The 18497-nt window shown below is 37.5% G+C and overlaps 1 protein-coding gene across 1 annotated transcript; it reads left to right on the plus strand.

Moving 5' to 3' along the window:
- The first annotated feature begins 4958 nt into the window (after window positions 1–4958).
- On the plus strand, window positions 4959–11940 carry LOC112032180 (uncharacterized). Its single transcript, XM_065766357.1, has 5 exons — window positions 4959–5042; window positions 5163–5363; window positions 5472–5601; window positions 5712–5754; window positions 10719–11940. Exons 1-5 carry the CDS (start codon window positions 4995–4997, stop codon window positions 10729–10731), a joined length of 435 nt encoding a protein of 144 aa, XP_065622429.1. The 5' UTR covers window positions 4959–4994; the 3' UTR covers window positions 10732–11940.
- Window positions 11941–18497: the final 6557 nt, after the last annotated feature.

Here is an 18497-nt window from a genome sequence, read left to right on the forward strand (position 1 = left end):
CAAAAGCTTCCCCTCCACCGTGGTCTATTCAGAAGGTGATGGAAGGATCACGTCAAAACCCGAGCTGTTTCAACAATTAGAGTGTTGTTCATGTTCGTAGAAATGGCAATAGAGCAGCTCACATGTTGGCTAAAAGTGCTAAGTCTGTCCTAGGTAGTGTTATTTGGGTGGAGGATACCCCTCCCATTATTGCAGAGCAAGTTCTTAATGATGTAATCTATCTGAATCATGATTCTATTTAATGAAAGTTAATGGAAAGTTTATTATTAGCATAGTGTTATGAATCCAAAACCATAAATCTAATCTATATTTTCTATTTGTGCAAAGACGCTTGGTAGGTAGGAAAAGTAAGAATGGCAATGGGTCGGGTTTTACTATACCCAGACTTGACCCACGGGCTGAAACCTGTGACTCGAACATGATCCAATTATCAAACAGATTTTTTATCCAGGCTCCAGATCTGCCCAACAGGGCCTTGCCGAGCTAGGCCAAATTTTGGCCTAATTCTCAGCCTAAATCATGGCCCAATCATAATCTATTTTTTTTAAGGCCCAAATGCCAAAAATAGTCCAAAAATAGGCCTAATTAGCTTAAAATATGAAGAGAAAAAAAAAAAAAGAGGAAAAATCTTACACCATGGCATAATTAAGAACCCATGATGCATATACTTATACTGGATTGTCTAAAATATATAGAAACACAAACCAACTTTTTTTTTTTTGGCTCTTCTTTGTTAATACAAATTTTTCACTCATCAAAAAAAAAAAAAAAAAAAAAAAAAAAGGATGTAAACTTAAAAACAAATATTTTTATTCTCTCCCACTACTCTCTCTCATCTGACTCTCCCTATTCTCTCTATTCCACTCTCCCTCTTCTCCGTTTCTCCATCTTCTCTCTACGGTGGGTCTCTGTGGTGGATTTCAGTGGAATGTGGTGGTTTGTTTTCTGGGTTAGGTTTGTGGTGGATTCCGGTGGGTCTGTGGCGGTTTATGGCGATTTGCCGTGGGTTCTCACCGCCGTGAGTTGCTCCTGCTGCCGCCGCCGCCGATGCTTCTGCTCTTGCCGCCGTGGTTCTGTTGGTGGTGGGTTTTGCTCGCTGTCTTGGTATGGTGGTGAGTTTTTTACTTGTGGTGGGTTTTTTCTTGGTACCACCNTACAAATCACAATCCCAAACATAAATTGAAACACAAATTAGCTTCTTTTTTATTGGCTCCTCTGTTAATGCAAACTTTTTTACTCAAAAAAAAAAAAAAAAAAAAAAACACAAATCACAAATAGAAAACACAATCCCGTCCTCTGATCATCTCATCTCTCTCAGATCTAATCTAACAATCCCGTGCTCCTTCGTGACAAACAGCAACCACCACGAGATTCGTTCTCCTCCGTGACTGGGTGAGGGTCAGTTGAGAGAAAACGAGAGTGAGAGAGGACCGAGAGGTAAAGGGTGGCGAGGCTATGTGAGGCCGTAGGGCTGAACGAGGTGAGGAGCGTGAGGCTGAACAAGGCCGTGAGGGGAGCGTCTAAGGCCAAGAGGGTGGCCGGCGGTGAGAGCTTGAGAGAGAGAAAGGGTGGTCGGCAATGAAAACTTGAGAGAGAGAGAGAGGGTAGCAGTGATCTTGAAAGCTTGAGAAAGAGAGAGAGAAGGCGGCTGAGATCTTAAAAAAATGAAGTATGAAAGGAATGAAAAAAAGTATTTATATTAGAGTAGTAGGGTTTTAATTTTTTTTTAATATTATATATGTATACGGGTCGGGTTCGGGCCGGTATGACTAAAACTCGGACCCGATCTGGATCCGTTTCGAGTTTTTTTTAAAACCCATACCTGACCCTATTATTTATCGGACCGGGTAAAATTTGATCCATTAAGGTCGAGCCAGACCGCGGATTGAGCTTAAATTGCCATCTCTAACGAAAAGTACAATAATCCTTACTACTTAAGACTTAAGAGCATTAATAGCGAAGGTGTAAAAACCCCTGTTGCTAGTTTAGCTCCTAAAACCTTAAAACCATTGAACATCCGGGATTGTAATCCTAAAATTTTTTACATCCTGTGAAAAAAACAAATATTTTAAGATGGATGTAAACTTAAAAACAGGATGTAAACTTAAAAACAAATATTTTTATTCTCTCCCACTACTCTCTCTCATCTGACTCTCCCTATTCTCTCTATTCCACTCTCCCTCTTCTCCGTTTCTCCATCTTCTCTCTACGGTGGGTCTCTGTGGTGGATTTCAGTGGAATGTGGTGGTTTGTTTTCTGGGTTGGTTTGTGGTGGATCCGGTGCTCGTGGCGGTTTATGGCCGTTGGCCCTCACCGCCGTGAGTTGCTCCTGCTGCCGCCGCTGTGGTGGGTTTTTTCTTGGTACCACCGAGGGTCTTTCCTCACCTCTCTCAGCGCCACAGCCACAAGCCACCCCACAATCACACTCCAATACTTCCCTCTCTCTCAGCTTTTCTTTCGTTTGCCTTCAACCCCACTTTCCAAATTGGTCACAACCTCATTTCGTGGTCCACTTTTTCTTTTCCTCCATGGAAACTCTCTCAATCCGCCACTCCTCTTTACCTACGCGGCAACGCCGTCGTTTTCCGCCGTAAGGTGCAGGCTTTTAATCTTAATCTGCTCAGAACTACCACTGCTTTTCCCACTAAGTTTGGCCAGGCTTTGTTGGACTATAGGGTTGAGAAGAGAGAGTCAGTTGATGATGGGTTTTTGGAGAGCTTAGTCAATGTGCCCAATTTGATCTCTATGGGCCGATTGATTTCTGGTCCTGTGCTTGATTGGTATGTTTTCTTTTTTCTTTTGATAATTTACGTTCTGTTTGGTTGATGGGAAATTTGAGTATTTGATTAGAGGGTTTGTTAGTTTTGTTAAAAACCTGCGATTTTTGTATTTATCAGTGAAAATGCTTGTGTGGGTAGTGGTGATTAATTTCTGGTGGGTGGGTGGTGGCGGTATTATGTGGAGGTGGCTAGTTTTGATCCTGGAGGTGGTGTTAAGTTATTTTTGTGGTTGGGGTGTGGGGGTTGGTTTTATTTGTGGTTGTGGGTGGAAAGAAAGAGGTTAGTAAGAAAGAGAAAGAGAAGTAGTTTATATTATTTTATTAGGTAGTATATATTAATTTATTGGGCTGTATATAAAAATAGAAACTGGGATGTTGGGTGTATTGTAAAGTGAGTTGGTATAATAGATAAAGTAGGGTTTTGAGGATGCAATACTTCTTATGTGAATTTAGCAATAATCCTTTGTATAAAAATGTTTGACATGACTTATGAACAAAACACAAACAGAGCATGGGTTTTTACAAGTTAGGGTTTGGTCTTAATGGGTTTGGGTCGTCATATGGATCGACCCGAATGCGACATGATAAAAAATGACCCATTTAACACAATTTATCCATGTCAACTTGAAATGACCCATTTAACACAATTTGTTTAACTCATATAACAAATAAATACTCATTTTATTTTACATTCACCAAATACCTTTTATATCCAACCTATATTTTAAACTTAAAAAGAAGAATAAGAAGATAAGAGGGACATAAACTATGTTATATTTTTTATACTTAGCATTTGGAGAGTTTTGTGGATATTATATTTTGTATTTGGATGTTATTTTGAGCTTTTGGACTATATGCTTTAAGTATTTGACGTTGTTATTAACTTTCAAATTGTATTTTTAATAAATATTTTTATGTTATAAGTTTGTATTAAATTTATAAAAATATTAAGCAGATTCTTTTTAAGTGGGTTAAATTGATTGAATTTATGTCAACTCAATTGTTTAATATTAAACAGGTTAAAATGGGTTGTATCACATTTATGTCAACTTAACACAACCCGTTTATTAAGCATGTCAAGTGGGTCGTGTTGTGTCAACCCACTTCATTAACAAAGGCATGTTAGGGTTGAAGGGTCATGACACAATTATTAAATAGGTCGGGTTCGGATTGAGTCATTTAGTGAAATATCCCTTCCTTGACACGACACGACACATTAACCCGAATTGACACCCCTACTTTCCAATTTGTCATTTATCTCCTCCTTTTGTAAATGTTCATTTCAGCTGATAGTGATATTCTCTTTTCTACTTGAAGGTAACTTGTTTATTCTTCGTTAAACAACCTGTTCTACATTATGGGAAGGAATCAAAACAAGAAGAAGAACAAGAACAAGAAGAGAAATGTATAGATTTTTTTTTTGTATCATTTCTATTAGATTTACGTTTTCATCTCTTTTTGTTTTTGACATTTGCTAGAATATAAACCCAATGGCCAACATTGTTGTTTGATTTTTTGAAGGATGAAGCTCCTACTCCACTCCAACCACCACCCACAATTTTTGACACCATTGAAGTTCCTACTCCACTTCAATCACTACCCACTATTGTTGACACAATTGAAGCTCCTACTACACCCTCACCAACCACTTCATCTGATGACTCCGATGAAGCAGCTTCTACCATTTTTGATGCCTATGATTTGTTACCTAAAATGAGATGGGTACGCTCTCCTTAGTGTTTCACTTTTGAAAATTATACTTCCCATTCCCTTTCTTTTTCAACTCTTCTTGCTCTTCTCATGTTTTTTTTTTTTTAGACACCCCTACTTTCCAATTTGTCATTTATCTCCTCCTTTTGTAAATCTTCATTTCAGCTGATAGTGATATTCTCTTTTCTACTTGAAGGTAACTTGTTTATTCTTCGTTAAACAACCTGTTCTACATTATGGGAAGGAATCAGAACAAAGGCATGTTAGGGTTGAAGGGTCATGACACAATTATTAAATAGGTCGGGTTCGGATTGAGTCATTTAGTGAAATATCCCTTCCTTGACACGACACGACACGACACATTAACCCGAATTGAGACACCCCTACTTTCCAATTTGTCATTTATCTCCTCCTTTTGTAAATCTTCATTTCAGCTGATAGTGATATTCTCTTTTCTACTTGAAGGTAACTTGTTTATTCTTCGTTAAACAACCTGTTCTACATTATGGGAAGGAATCAGAACAAGAAGAAGAACAAGAACAAGAAGAGAAATGTATTGATTTTTTTTTTTTTTGTATCATTTCTATTAGATTTACGTTTTCATCTCTTTTTGTTTTTGACATTTGCTAGAATATAAACCCAATGGCCAACATTTTTGTTTGATTTTTTGAAGGATGAAGCTCGTACTCCACTCCAACCACCACCCACAATTTTTGACACCATTGAAGTTCCTACTCCACTTCAATCGCTACCCACTATTGTTGACACAATTGAAGCTCCTACTACACCCTCACCAACCACTTCATCTGATGACTCCGATGAAGCAGCTTCTACCATTTTTGATGCCTATGATTTGTTACCTAAAATGAGATGGGTACGCTCTCCTTAGTGTTTCACTTTTGAAAATTATACTTCCCATTCCCTTTCTTTTTCAACTCTTCTTGCTCTTCTTATGTGTTTTTTTTCTTTGATATATTTGCAGGGATCATTCAAAAGGAAAAGCCATTTCTTAAAAGAAATAATTGCCAAGACTGACTTTATACCAGGACTTCATCATATTGTTACTCCTCAAGGAAACCTTTCCAACAGTATATGCATAACCGATGATGAAGGTTTGTACCCATGTCAGCATCTCTTTTTGATTCTTTGATATTACCATCCTTGTGTTTTTTATTGGGTTATATGAGTTTGTTTACGTATATACAATTCCTTTTCTTGACAGGTTCAGTGCAAATTCCAAAAGAATTGGTAGAAGATTCAAGGGTGTAAGAATTCTCTATTGACATTGTTATCACATATTGACACTCTAAAATCAAACGATAATTTGTGTTTAATTAAAATTCACACCTAAAGTTCCTAATAAAAATTATATGAAATGGTAGAAGCTATCTTGTGCTCTCTATTGAATTTAGAGATTGAGAAATGAAGAAAATGCTTGATTGATCTTTCATTGATGGGAATGAGTGTATTTATATAGTAGCTTATATAAAAAACCAACTAACTTACTCTTAACAGAACTAGCAAACTCCACTAATTGCAACATCACATGCCAAGCACTTGTGTCACTAATAACAAACAAATGCTTAAACTACATGTAGCTTATTAGTAAAAAAATATAAAAATGACCTGTAGTAGAGCTAGCATATTTGATTTTCTTCTCGACACTCCCCCTCAAGATGAGCATAAATATTATTTATGCCCATCTTGCAGAGAAGATTGTTGTGAAACTAATGATGCCCTAAAGGTTTGGAGAGTAGATTTGCATTTGCTTGGTTGACACATGTAAGGTTTTGTTGGAGTAATTGGCTGGGGAAATTATCTTTGGACTTATGGAATATGGTTCTTGGCTGTTTGATGTGGGTTGTTTGGATGGAAAGAAAAGAGCTGCTTGGAGGTGTGGCTGCCTTGTCTGAGAGAGGAACCAATTGAGCTGATGCACACCAAAGGCTATATCAGGCATTGTCAGTGTCAAATACAACAATTTACCAATTAACCTTTGTGTTGTGAAGGGTTTGACACTAGTTCCCTATGGTAGTTAGATAGCTTAGCATGTTGTTCCATAGGTGGATGCTAGTTCACCAGTTTCTGCAAGTAGCTCCAAGACATACTTTGGCATAGTACCTTTAGAAGATCCTGTCACTTCTAACCCCAAAAAATACTTCAAGCATTTAAAGTCTTTCAGTTTGAACTTATAATGGAGAAAGCTTTTGAAATCTGTCACAGCTTGTAGATCATCGCTGGCTACTAATATGTCATCCACATAAACCAAAATGATGATGATTATGCCATCTTGAGCTCTTGTAAACATGGAGTAATCAGATCTAGACTGAGTAGTTGACAGCTTTGAGAACCATTGTCTGCTAGCTTGTTTAAGACCATATAATGAATTGGTCAATTTACAAAGCAGATCTTCTCCCCTTGCTACCAAACCCAGGAGGAGGTAGCATATGTACTTTTTCCTCCAAATCACCGTGGAGGAAAGTAATATTCACATCCAATTGTTCCAAATGCCAACCGAGAGCAGCTGTGGTAACAAGAAGGGTCCTGACATAGACAAACTTGACAACTGGACTGAATGTTTCATAGTAGTCCAAACTTTCTTGTTGTGTATAGCTAACTAGGCCTCAATACTCCTATCAGCTCTATGTTTGATCTTAAACAACCACTTATAGCCAATTGGAACCTTACCATGAGGTAAAGTAGTTAGAACCCAAGAATGGTTAGCTTCAAGTGCCTTTATCTTAGCAGCCATAGTAGCCTGCCATTAAGGATCTTGGGAAGCCTCAGCATAGGAAGAGGGTTCAGAAGAAGCTGGAGAGATAGTGTAGAAGCTGAAGCCATTTTGCAGTGAAAATCTCTGAGATAAGCTGGAGCTTTATGTGGTCTAGTAGAATGTCTAGTAGGTACAGTTGGAGGAAAGTTAGGTGTGATAGTAGGACAAATGGGAAGTTCAGTCTGAGGAGAAAGAGAAACAGACTTGAAGGTAATTGGTGACAGTGAATTAGAAGTAGAAGAAGAAAAGAGAATATTGTCTAATACAATAGGAGGTGGAGCTGGAAATAGAGAACCGGTGGGAAGAGTAGAAGGATAATGAAAACTCATTGAGTGTAAAGGGAATATAGTTCATGAAAAACAACATCCCTAGACAGAAAATGGAATTAGAAACAATTTGTACCTTCTAACCCCATTAGGATACCCAAGAAGCATATAGGCTTTGGCTCTTTGATCAAATTTAGTCTTGGTCCTAGAGTGAGTGGATGCAAACAAAGATATCCAAGAACTCTAATGTGAGAATAGGAAGGAAATTTGTTCAAAAGAACTTCATAAGGTGTTTTGTTTTGTAATAAAGGACTAGTAAGTCTATTGATCAAATCAAATAGACAGCAATGAGAACACAATCCCCCAAGAATTTTAAAGCTAAAGTGGACTGAAATTTAAGGGCTCTAGCAACACTAAGGATGTGTTGATGCTTTCTTTCAATCACCGAGTTTTGTTGGGGTGTGTCTACACAACTATGTTGTTGAATAACACCCTTAGAAGAAAAGAAAGTAGACATGGAAAATTCAGGTCCATTATCTGGCCTAAAGAGATTTGATCTTAAGATGAAATTGTGTTTCAATAAATGTGAAAAAAGATTGAAGGATGCTTTGTATGTTAGACTTAAGTTTCATTAAGTAAACCCATGTACATCTACTGTAATCATAAAAAATGGTTAGGAAATATCTAAAACCATCCACAGTGGGTACATAAAATGGTCCCAAAATGTCACACTGAATGAGATCAAAAATAGAAGAACAATATTGTTTTCATTAGGAAAAGCAAGTCTCTTTTGCTTTGCAAGGGGACAAACAATACAAAGAGATAAATCTGAATGAGAAAAAGATACATCAGTCTCTATATAACTGAGCAATTGCAATCTAGACTAGAAGGGATGACCCAACCTATTGTGCCATGATAAAAGACTTTGAGACAACACAGACATTGTTGCAAACATAAATGAATTTGGAAACTGAAGCTAAACTAGAATCAATGAAAGAACCAATAGGAGAGTGAACACCAGGTTAAGACAAGCCAGGATGCATGAAAGAGGAGAGCTAAATTGGAATAGAAAGCTGAGTGTTGGACTGTTGTAAGATATACAAACCATCATGCTTTCTACCCAATCCAATTGTCTTCCATTGGAGTAAAGTTTTGAAGAAAACAGAAATGAGACAAGAAAATACATCTCAAATGATGTTTTAACTTGCCTATGGAAATGAAATTAAAAGAAAAGGAAGGGACACAAAACATTATGAAGAATCAAATCACAAGACAGTTGAACTTGACCAATATATGTAACTAACATAGACTTTCCATTGGGAAGATTGATAGAGATATGAGTAACTGATGTGATATTGGTTAGAAGTGAAATGGAATGAAACATGTGGTCTGTGGCACCACTGTTAATTATCCACTCATTTCATGTAAGATTGGGTGGGGCAACAAGATTGGAAGAGAAGACAGAATGATCTAGGTTAATGGAGGAAGTAAGACACAAGTGTGTGGGTGAATCAATACTCGCAGTATTAGGCAAGCTAGATGAATAGGTTGTGTAGACCAAGCAATGGCAGTGGCTACTTGAGTAGACCTAAGAGCGAACTCTGCTAACTGCTAGGTTGTGAACCTAGGGCATGAGAATGAAGTATTGAAATAATCAGCTGGCATTGAGATGCAGAGAGGGCAGTCAATTCTTCTGCACCATCCATAGAAAAATCAATAGATAATGAAACTTGATTAGCTGGGTTGTCTTTCCCTTCATTTCTATAACTAGGTATATAGACATGGATCTTATAGCACTTATCCACCACATGACCTAGCAACCCACAATGTGAACAAAACATATATTTCTTTCTTCCTATTAGACCTATTAGCATTACCACTCTTGACATAGGAATTGGAATCTCTAGAGAGCAAGGCTGCAAACTCAATAACAGTAGAATCAAAACCAATCTTTTTTTGCTTCTCTTCTTGAGTAATAAGAGAGAAAACCTTGGTCAAAGAGGGTAAGGGCTTCATCATCAAAATATGTCCTCTAACTGAAGCAAAAGATTCATTAAGGCCCATTAAGAAGTTCATTATGCATTCCTCATGGCATTCAGCATGTGCAGCCATAGAACCACAAATGCAAACTCCACAAGAACAAGATGGAATAAACTTGTAATTGATTAGTTCATCCCAGATAATCCTAAACTTGGTATAGTAGCTACTTACAGTGAGATTTTCTTGAGAAAGATTGTTCACCATCCTCCTTAGCTCAAAAGCCCTTGGACCATTGCCTTGAGAAAACCTATTCTCCAAGTTAGTCCAAACTTCTTGTGCAGTGCTTAAGTATATAACACTTGAAATCAAGTCTTTTGACTTGGAGTTGAGAATCCATGACAAAAACATTCTGTTGCAGCGTTTCCATATTGGGAACAATGGTTCTAAAGTGCTAGCAAGTGTTGTAATGGTGCCATCGATAAACTCTGTTTTGTTCTTGGGATCAAGAGCATAGAGGATGGAACAGCTCCAAGTAGCATATTTATCAGCAGTGAGAGGCTAAGTAACCAATTTTGAGCCAAGATTATCCCCATTATGCAGATAATAGGGGCTTGAAGTCTTTTCATAGTGAGGCTTAGAAACTTGGGTAGAAACCCCTGTTAAATAAGGATTTACAGAGGTAGAAGCCATGGAAGGTTTTCAAAGAATCAAAAGAAACCTAAACAAAGCTTTGTAGGAGAAAAGAAAGATAAAATTGAACACAGACAAACAAAGGTGAAGATCAAAGAATCATCAATGGAATTATTGATGTGAAAGGAAGAAGAAACGAGTTAGGAAATCAGGGACACTATGCTAACTCGTGCTCTGATACCATATTGAATTTAGAGAGTAAGAAATGAAGAAAATGCTTGACTAATATTTCATTGATGGGAATGAGTGTATTTATACAATAGCTAATACCAGAAATTAACCAACCAACTAACTTTTAACAGAACTAACAAACTCCACTAATTGAAACATCACATGCCGAGTAGTATGTGTGTCACTTATTACAAACAAATGCTTAAATTACGTGTAGCTTATTAATAAAACCTATAAAACGACTTGTAGTAAAGTTAGCATATTTGATTTTCTTCTCAACACTCTTAACCTCTCTTTGGTTATCATGTTCTACCTCTTGTTTTTATATTGATCTACCTATTTACTACAGGAAAAAGGGGTAGCAGAAATTGAGTTCGAGATTGAAGAGGCAAGTGCAGACGTAAGTTAGGGTGCATTGGAAGGCAACATGGTCTCTTTTGTTCGGTATCCGAATATTAAAGACGCTAATTTGAACATGCATATCATCCAAACAGCTGGGATAGAAGAGATTGTGAGCCCACTGATGGTCATAAAATCCAATAGTATTTGGCTGGTAATTGAGAGAATCGACTGTACTCTACATAATTACATGAAGCAATTACCGAGAAAATGGTGTTATGGTAAATTAGATGATACCACCAAAATTCTTGTCAGGTATGTTATGTCTTAATATGTTATTTTTATATGAACCTTCAATGATAACCTTTCTTAATATGTTATATCATGTTCTACTAACCATTTGTTTTTTATCAAAGATATCATTGGGGGAGTCGCAGAAGTGGAAAGACAGGGGCTTTTGGCCAAATTAAACACCAAAGATATCGGGATTATTAATGGTCATGCTAAGCTGATGAAGCTTTCGAGTTCTAATGGGTGTCAGCTTTTAATGCAAAGGCAAAATCTAAAAGCATTAATGGAAGAATTGTTAGGACTGAGTCATAATTTGAAGGAATTTAGCAAAGAGAAGATATATGAGCTAACAATTCTTCCATTAATGCTTTTAGATTTTGCCTTTGCATTAAAAGCTGACACCCATTAGAACTCGAAAGCTTCATCAGCTTGGCATGACCAATAATAATCCCGATACCTTTGGTGTTTAATTTGGCCAAAAGCCCCTGTCTTTCCACTTCTGCAACTCCCCCAATGATATCTCTGATAAAAAACAAATGGTTAGTAGAACATGATATAACATATTAAGAAAGGTTATCATTGAAGGTTCATATAAAAATAACATATTAAGACATAACATACCTGACAAGAATTTTGGTGGTATCATCTAATTTACCATAACACCATTTTCTCGGTAATTGCTTCATGTAATCATGTAGAGTACAGTCGATTCTCTCAATTACCAGCCAAATACTATTGGATTTTATGACCATCAGTGGGCTCACCTCTATCTATATGGGATCCCTTTAATCATAAGGAGTTGGAGGTGATCTAGGTAGCTGATGAGGTAGAGGTTCAGGGGTTAGCAGTGAAAAATTCAAAATGGGTATGTAGCTTGATGAAAAATTTCTGTAGAATTGTGGGTTTTCCTATTGTTAAGCACGAAGATTAATGTCTGGCTCGGTTTCATCTTCTTGAACAAGACTGTGTTGATGTTGTTAGTGTTGGGACTTCTAAAGGAATTGTGAACTCAAAGTAGAAAGTAGGAATGGCAACGGGTCGGGTTCGGGCCAAGTTTTTCCATTCCCGGACTCGACCCGCCCCGCCCCAACCGGGCCCTGCGGGCCCTATTTAGGGATTGGGCCCAATTCGTGGCCCAACCAAAATAATAATAATAATAATTTAAGCCCAAATTTATTTTTGCTTATATTAAGCCTGCATATTCTAAGCTGTTAATTATAGGCCCAAATTTAAGCCCAATAAAACATAGAGAGAGAGAGAGAGAGCATATCAATTTCATCTCAACTGGCTCTGCAGTTAGCAATGTATGATCACTATAAGTTTTGAGATTTGAGTTTATTTTCCTTCGATTTTAACATGGAGAAAGTGATTACTAGCAAAATCTTAAAGCGTCATAAAAAAAAATCCACGAGGAAACACCCATTTCAACATCCAAAGTAGAACACCATTAAAAATCCATAAAACAGGAATTAAAATGAACAAATATGAGAATGCCATCCTTAATCTCGCGAACAATGCTTTTAAGCGACATTCTAATCTTACTATGTATCACATCAATCCTCCCCCACTTCAATACATTTAGCTGCAAAGTGCAAACCCTTACAAAACAAAATTATAAGACAACAACAAAATCATATATCAAATGAATTGATACAATACGCAAATTTTCATACATATAGTATGTGTGATCGAAAACTACATGCAAAACCAGCCATGGCTTCGCACGGTAAAAAGAAAAAAGAAAAAACAGAGAGAGTAGAGAGAGCAGAGTTTGCACGGGTCACCGAGAAAACCCGTAGAATATCCGGATCCGCAAATAGAGAGAGCATAGTTTGCACCTAGGAGAAGATCATGAAAATAAGGACAACTAACGGTGAAGATTTCGATAGTGACAGAGCTCGTAGTTGTCGGTGAAGAGTCTGACAGTTCGTGGTATTTTGTCTTTGATCACAGAATGTTCGAAGTGTTTAAGGCTGCAGAGGAAGACGCGTCCGAGGTTTCCAATGCTGAGGTGGCTGAGGAGTTTGAGGTGGAGCTTGTGGTTGGAGGAGAGGTCAGAGGTTAATGAGGGAGTGTAAGACTGTGAATTGCTGCTGAAGAGTGAAGAAATGAGGGATTAGGGTTAGAATATAGGAATATATATATATATATAGGGTATTTTTGTAATTTTAGGGTACCGAGTTTTTAACCGGGCCGGGTCTCGAGTCGGGTCTCAGGTTTTTTTGATAAAACTCGGACCTGATCCGGACCCGCTTCGGTTTTTTTTTTAAAACCCATACCCGACCCTATTCCTAATCGGACTGGGTAAAACCCAGCCTATTAGGGTTGGGCTGGGCCGGGTACCCGCGGGTCGGGCAAAAATTGCCATCCCTAGCAAAAAGGATTTAGGAAACTCAAAGTTTGATTTCTTCTATTAATTATGATGGGGTAGCAACTAAGGGGAGGAACAGAGACTTCTTAGTTAGTACAGGGGTGATTACCAGTTTTAAATGAGTGTACGGCTGCTATTATGGAACGTTAGGGGATTAAATAATCCTTAGAAGCGAGAGGTATATAAAAATCTTCTCAAGGAGTGGAAGTGTGATATAGTTTGCTTTCAAGAAACCAAGTTGTCTTCTTTGAACTCTTCTGTTGTTCGAAACCTTTGGGGTAGTCCATTTCTAGAGTGGGTTGCTCTTGATGCAGTCAACACTGTAGGGGGGTGTTACTGGTTTGGGACGAGAGTTTTTAAAAAAGTTGATTGTGCTATTGGTATGTTTTTTGTTAGTGTTTTATTGAACGGGTTTGTAGATGATTTTGTATAGGCTTGCTCAGGATTGTATGGGCCTGCTCAGGATTGTATGGGCCTAATGATGACAATCAGCGTGGTGTTCTGTGGGAGGAGCTCACAAGGAAGCACTCCAGGTGGAACACGACATGGTGTGCTTTTGGGGATTTCAATACCATTCGATATCCGAGTGAGAGATTTGGTTGTGAGGTTTTTAGTCCGGCTATGTTTGCTTTTTCAGATTTCATTGAGGCTAATTACCTTGTGGACTTACCTCTAGAAGGGGTTTCGTTTACTTGGTTTAGAGATTCAGGGACTGGTTGTATATCAAGAATTGATAGAACTTTGGCATCGGTGGATTTGGTAGATCACTTTGGAAACGTGTCTCAAAGGGTACTCCCTCGTGTAATTTTTGATCATTGCCCTCTTTTGGTGGTGGCTGGTAGTGTTAATAAAGGTCGGAGTGCCTTTAAGTTTGAGAATATGTGGTTGAAAGAAGAGGGTTTTGTAGAGAGGGTTCGGCAATGGTGGAATGGGTATTGCTTTTCGGGCTCTCCTAGCTTTATTCTGGCACGTAAATTAAAAGCGTTTAAAGAAGACTTGAAAAAGTGGAATAAGGAGGAATTTGGGGATCTGACCTTTAGAAAGAAATGTCTTTTATTTGAATTGTTGGGTTTGGATGCTAGGGAGGACGTGTCAGGTCTTTCTCAGGAGGATCAAACTCGTCGTATTCAGATCATAGGTGAGATTGCACATCTTGCCTCTTTGGAGGAGATTTCTTGGAGACAAAAGTCCCAGATGTTATTTGTGAAGGATGGGGACAATAATACTCGCTTTTTTCATTGGGTTGCAAACTCCTATAGAAGAACTTATCATATTCGGGGTATAGAGGTGAATGGTGTCCTCTATGAGAATGAGGAAGAGGTGCGGTCTAAGGTGGTAAATTTTTATCAGAATTTGTACTCTGAGTCTGATACTTGGCGCCCTTCTATGGATGGTTTAGAGTTTGCTAGAATTGAGAAGGATGAGCGGCTTGAATTAGAGAGGGATTTTTCTAAGAAGGAAGTGGTAAAGGTTCTTCAAGAGATGGAGGGTGACAAAACCCCAAGTCTTGACGGTTCTACTATGGCATTTTTTCAAAAATGTTGGAGTGTAGTGGAAATAGATGTCATGGCCTTTTTTGATCATTTCCATAGGAGCTCAAAGTTTGAACGGTCTTTGAATGCTTCTTTTCTATCTCTGATCCCAAAGAAAAATAATGCATTGAATATCAAAGATTTTAGGCCCATCAGCTTAGTGGGCAGTGTATAAACTTTTGTCTAAGGTTTTGGGTAACAAATTGAGGCGGGTGCTGAATAAACTTATTTTCGAGTCATAGAATTCTTTTGTTGGTGGCAGACAGATTTTGGATTCAGTGCTTATTGTTAATGAATGTTTAGACAGTAGACTGAAGTGTCGTACTTCGGGGGTGATGTGTAAGTTAGACATTGAGAAAGTGTATGATCATGTGAATTGGGATTCTTTGTTTTATCTGTTGGAGATGATGAGCTTTGGGGATAGATGGAGGAGATGGCTAAAGACTTGTGTCTCTACCGTTCGCTTCTTAGTCCTGATTAATGAATCTCCTGTTGGTTTCTTTGGTAGCTCTAGAGGCCTTAGACAAGGTGATCCTTTGCCTCCTCTTCTGTTTTTTTTTTTTAATTATTTTTTTTTATCATGGAGTTTTTAAGTCGTATCCTAAAGAAAACTGAGGAAGGTGGTTTCATTCAGGGTTTTCAAGCGGGTCCTATTAACTCTATTGGTATCATGTTTCTCATCTGTTATTTGCTAATGATACCATTCTTTTCTGTGATGTCTCTAGAGAGCAGATTATTTCTATCATACTAGTTTGACTTGTTTTCAAGCCTTTATTGGTTTGAAGGTGAATGTGGGGAAAAGTGAAATTGTCCCTATTGGGGAGGTGCGTAACATTTAGTCTTTGGCTAATGTTCTTCAATGCAGGGTGGGTAGTTTGCCTATGATTTACTTGGGTATGCCAGTGGGAACTTTGTATAAATAGTCTCTATTTGGAATTCGATCCTTGAAAGGATGGAAAAGAAGCTTTTAGGCTGGAAGCGGCTTTATTTGTCAAATGGTGGTAGACTCACCTTGCTGAAAAGTACCCTCTCAAACCTTTCGACGTAGTACCTTTCCCTTTTTACTATCCCTAAAGCTGTGGCGACTAGATTGGAATGCATTCAGAGGAGCTTCTTGTGGGGTTCATCAGTTGAGTGTTTCAAATATCCTTTGGTAGCTTGGGAAAAGGTTTGCTTACCGCGTGAGTTGGGCGGTTTGGGAATTCAGAATTTGGAGTCTTTTAATCAAGCCCTATTAAGGAAATGGTTGTGGAGGTATGGCCAAGAAACCACTCATCTGTGGAGAAGGGTCATTGCCATGGGTTATGGTGGAGTATTAGTGAAGGGTGGGCATATTTCGCTAAGCATTGCTCTTTTGTGGTGGGGGATGGTTCTCGTATTCTTTTTTGGCATGATAAGTGGACTAGGGATGTTCCTCTTAAAATTCTTTATCCTCAGTTATTTTTGTGTTTAGCCAATAAGGAGGCTTGCATTTCTGATGTGTTAATTCCTTCAATTACAGATAATTTAGAGTGTGGAGTTTACGATTTTATAGGGAATATAATGATTGGGAGTTAGCGGCTTCCTACTCCCTCCTTCATTTCATCCAAACCCGAATTCCTAAGGGTGGAGGGTGTGATAAGCTTCGCAGGATCTTAATGGAAGTGGGAATTTAAATTCAAAATGCAGCTCCTTCATAAGATTTGAAATGCAGCTCCTTCCACTTTCCCTTGGAAGGGCATTTGGAAAGTTAAGGTTCTTAAAAGGGTGGCTTATTTTATGTGGTCAGTAGCTCATAGTCAGATTCTAACCTTAGATAACCTTATGCTTCGTGGTCGTCCTTTGACGAATTGTTGTTGTATGTGCTGTTGTAATGCGAAATCTGTGGATCACCTGTTACTTTCTTGTTCGATAGCTCATTCGTTGTGGATGTATATGATTTGGTTGTTTGGGATTGATTGGGTCATGCCAGGTTCAGTTGTGGACTTATTATTTTTTTGGTATCATTGGCTTGGGGAGCATAGTTTTGACATTTGGAATTTGGTTCTAGGCTATTTAATGTGTATTATTTGGACCGAACGGAATCGACGGTCTTTTGAGGATGAGGGGAAAACTGTGGTTCAGTTATTAGAGTTTTGCCAACGAACCCTCTTTGATTGGTCTTGATGTTGGGGTCTATTGGATTGTTCTACCCTTATGAATTTTCTTTTGTCTATTAGAATAGATTAGGGGCTTCTTCTGTATTTTTGTTCCTCTTTTTCATTTGTTCACTACCGTGAACTCTTTGTTGTTTTTCTTGCTTTTAAAAAAAAAAAAATTTTAATAATATTCTTCTCTTACTTATCAAAAAATAAAAATAAAAAATGATTCCAACTAAAGCAAAACAAAGCTCTATCTTTTTATTTATAAATTGATTTTTTGTTCATGATTAATTTATTTATTTTTTACTTTTGAAAGGTGTCGACTTGGCCACCTAAGAAATCATCCATTGTTGTTGACGCCAAAAGAAAGATTTCTCCTCCTTGTTATAGCGATTATTCTTCTCAATTACGGGAGGACTGCATCAACTTGGAGAACATCATACAATCAACAATTTGAATCTCATAAAGTGGATATAAAGAAAAAAGTTCAAGGAGATAGAAAGTATTAGAGAATTTTCACTCGTTGAGAGATGAGCCGTTACCAACCGACACTAGCAAATCAAGTTGTTTTTAGCCAAAACGCCAAATCTCATTTAAATGATGAGTATCAATGTGTAAGTCCTCTTAACTTCTTTTAGAAATTTCTATATTACTAAAGGCTGAAGCGTAGCGTTTAATGCTACTATTCTCACGTTGCGCTACATCAGCTGCCACGTCATTTTTTTTTTTAATAAATATAATTTGTCCTACAATTTTAAAATGGTTTTTACAATTTTCAGCCCTATAAATGCAGCCCACCACTTATTTATTTACTTCCACTATCACCCTATAATAAATCTATATAATTAATTCAACTCACTTCTTATTTATTTAGTTCCACTATCAAGCCTAACCCAAAGTCTTTTCAATTCAGTTTTAGGGTTTTGTGTGAGCCTTTTCAGCTTAAAGGAAGAAAAAAAAAGTTGAAGCCTTTCAAGCTTTAGGAGTTTTTTTTTTCTTTCCAATTTTCCTATAATTGTTTTTATCATTTATTTTTTTAATATTTACACTTCTCCAACCTTTCTCTCTCTCTTACCATTTCATCTCCCTAATACTTCTTCAATCTTGCTTCCTCCCTTACCTTTTCATCTCCCCACTACCCTATACATTAATATCATTCTTCCTCTTTCCCTTCATCTTCTTTTATTTTGTCTCTTCTTATTCACACTCTCTTACTAAAAATTTGTCACTATCTCTTCTATTTTGTGCATAGTTTTCCCTCACAAAAAAATTGTTCTCTCTCTCTCTCTCCCTAAATTTTTTGGTGGATATTTTTATTTTTCTTGCATCTCTACTTTATGTTGATAATTTTTTATATTCTTTAAAACTCTATTTTGGGTTAATGCGATTTAGTTTTGTTTTTTAAATTGTTGTTGTTGTTTTTTTATTTATTTTTTATTCTCTTTGATTGTTAAATGTTATCCTATTGCGTTCTA

Source organism: Quercus suber, unplaced genomic scaffold, assembly GCF_002906115.3.
Source record: "Quercus suber isolate HL8 unplaced genomic scaffold, Cork oak 2.0 scaffold_701, whole genome shotgun sequence".
Taxonomy (NCBI): domain Eukaryota; kingdom Viridiplantae; phylum Streptophyta; class Magnoliopsida; order Fagales; family Fagaceae; genus Quercus; species Quercus suber.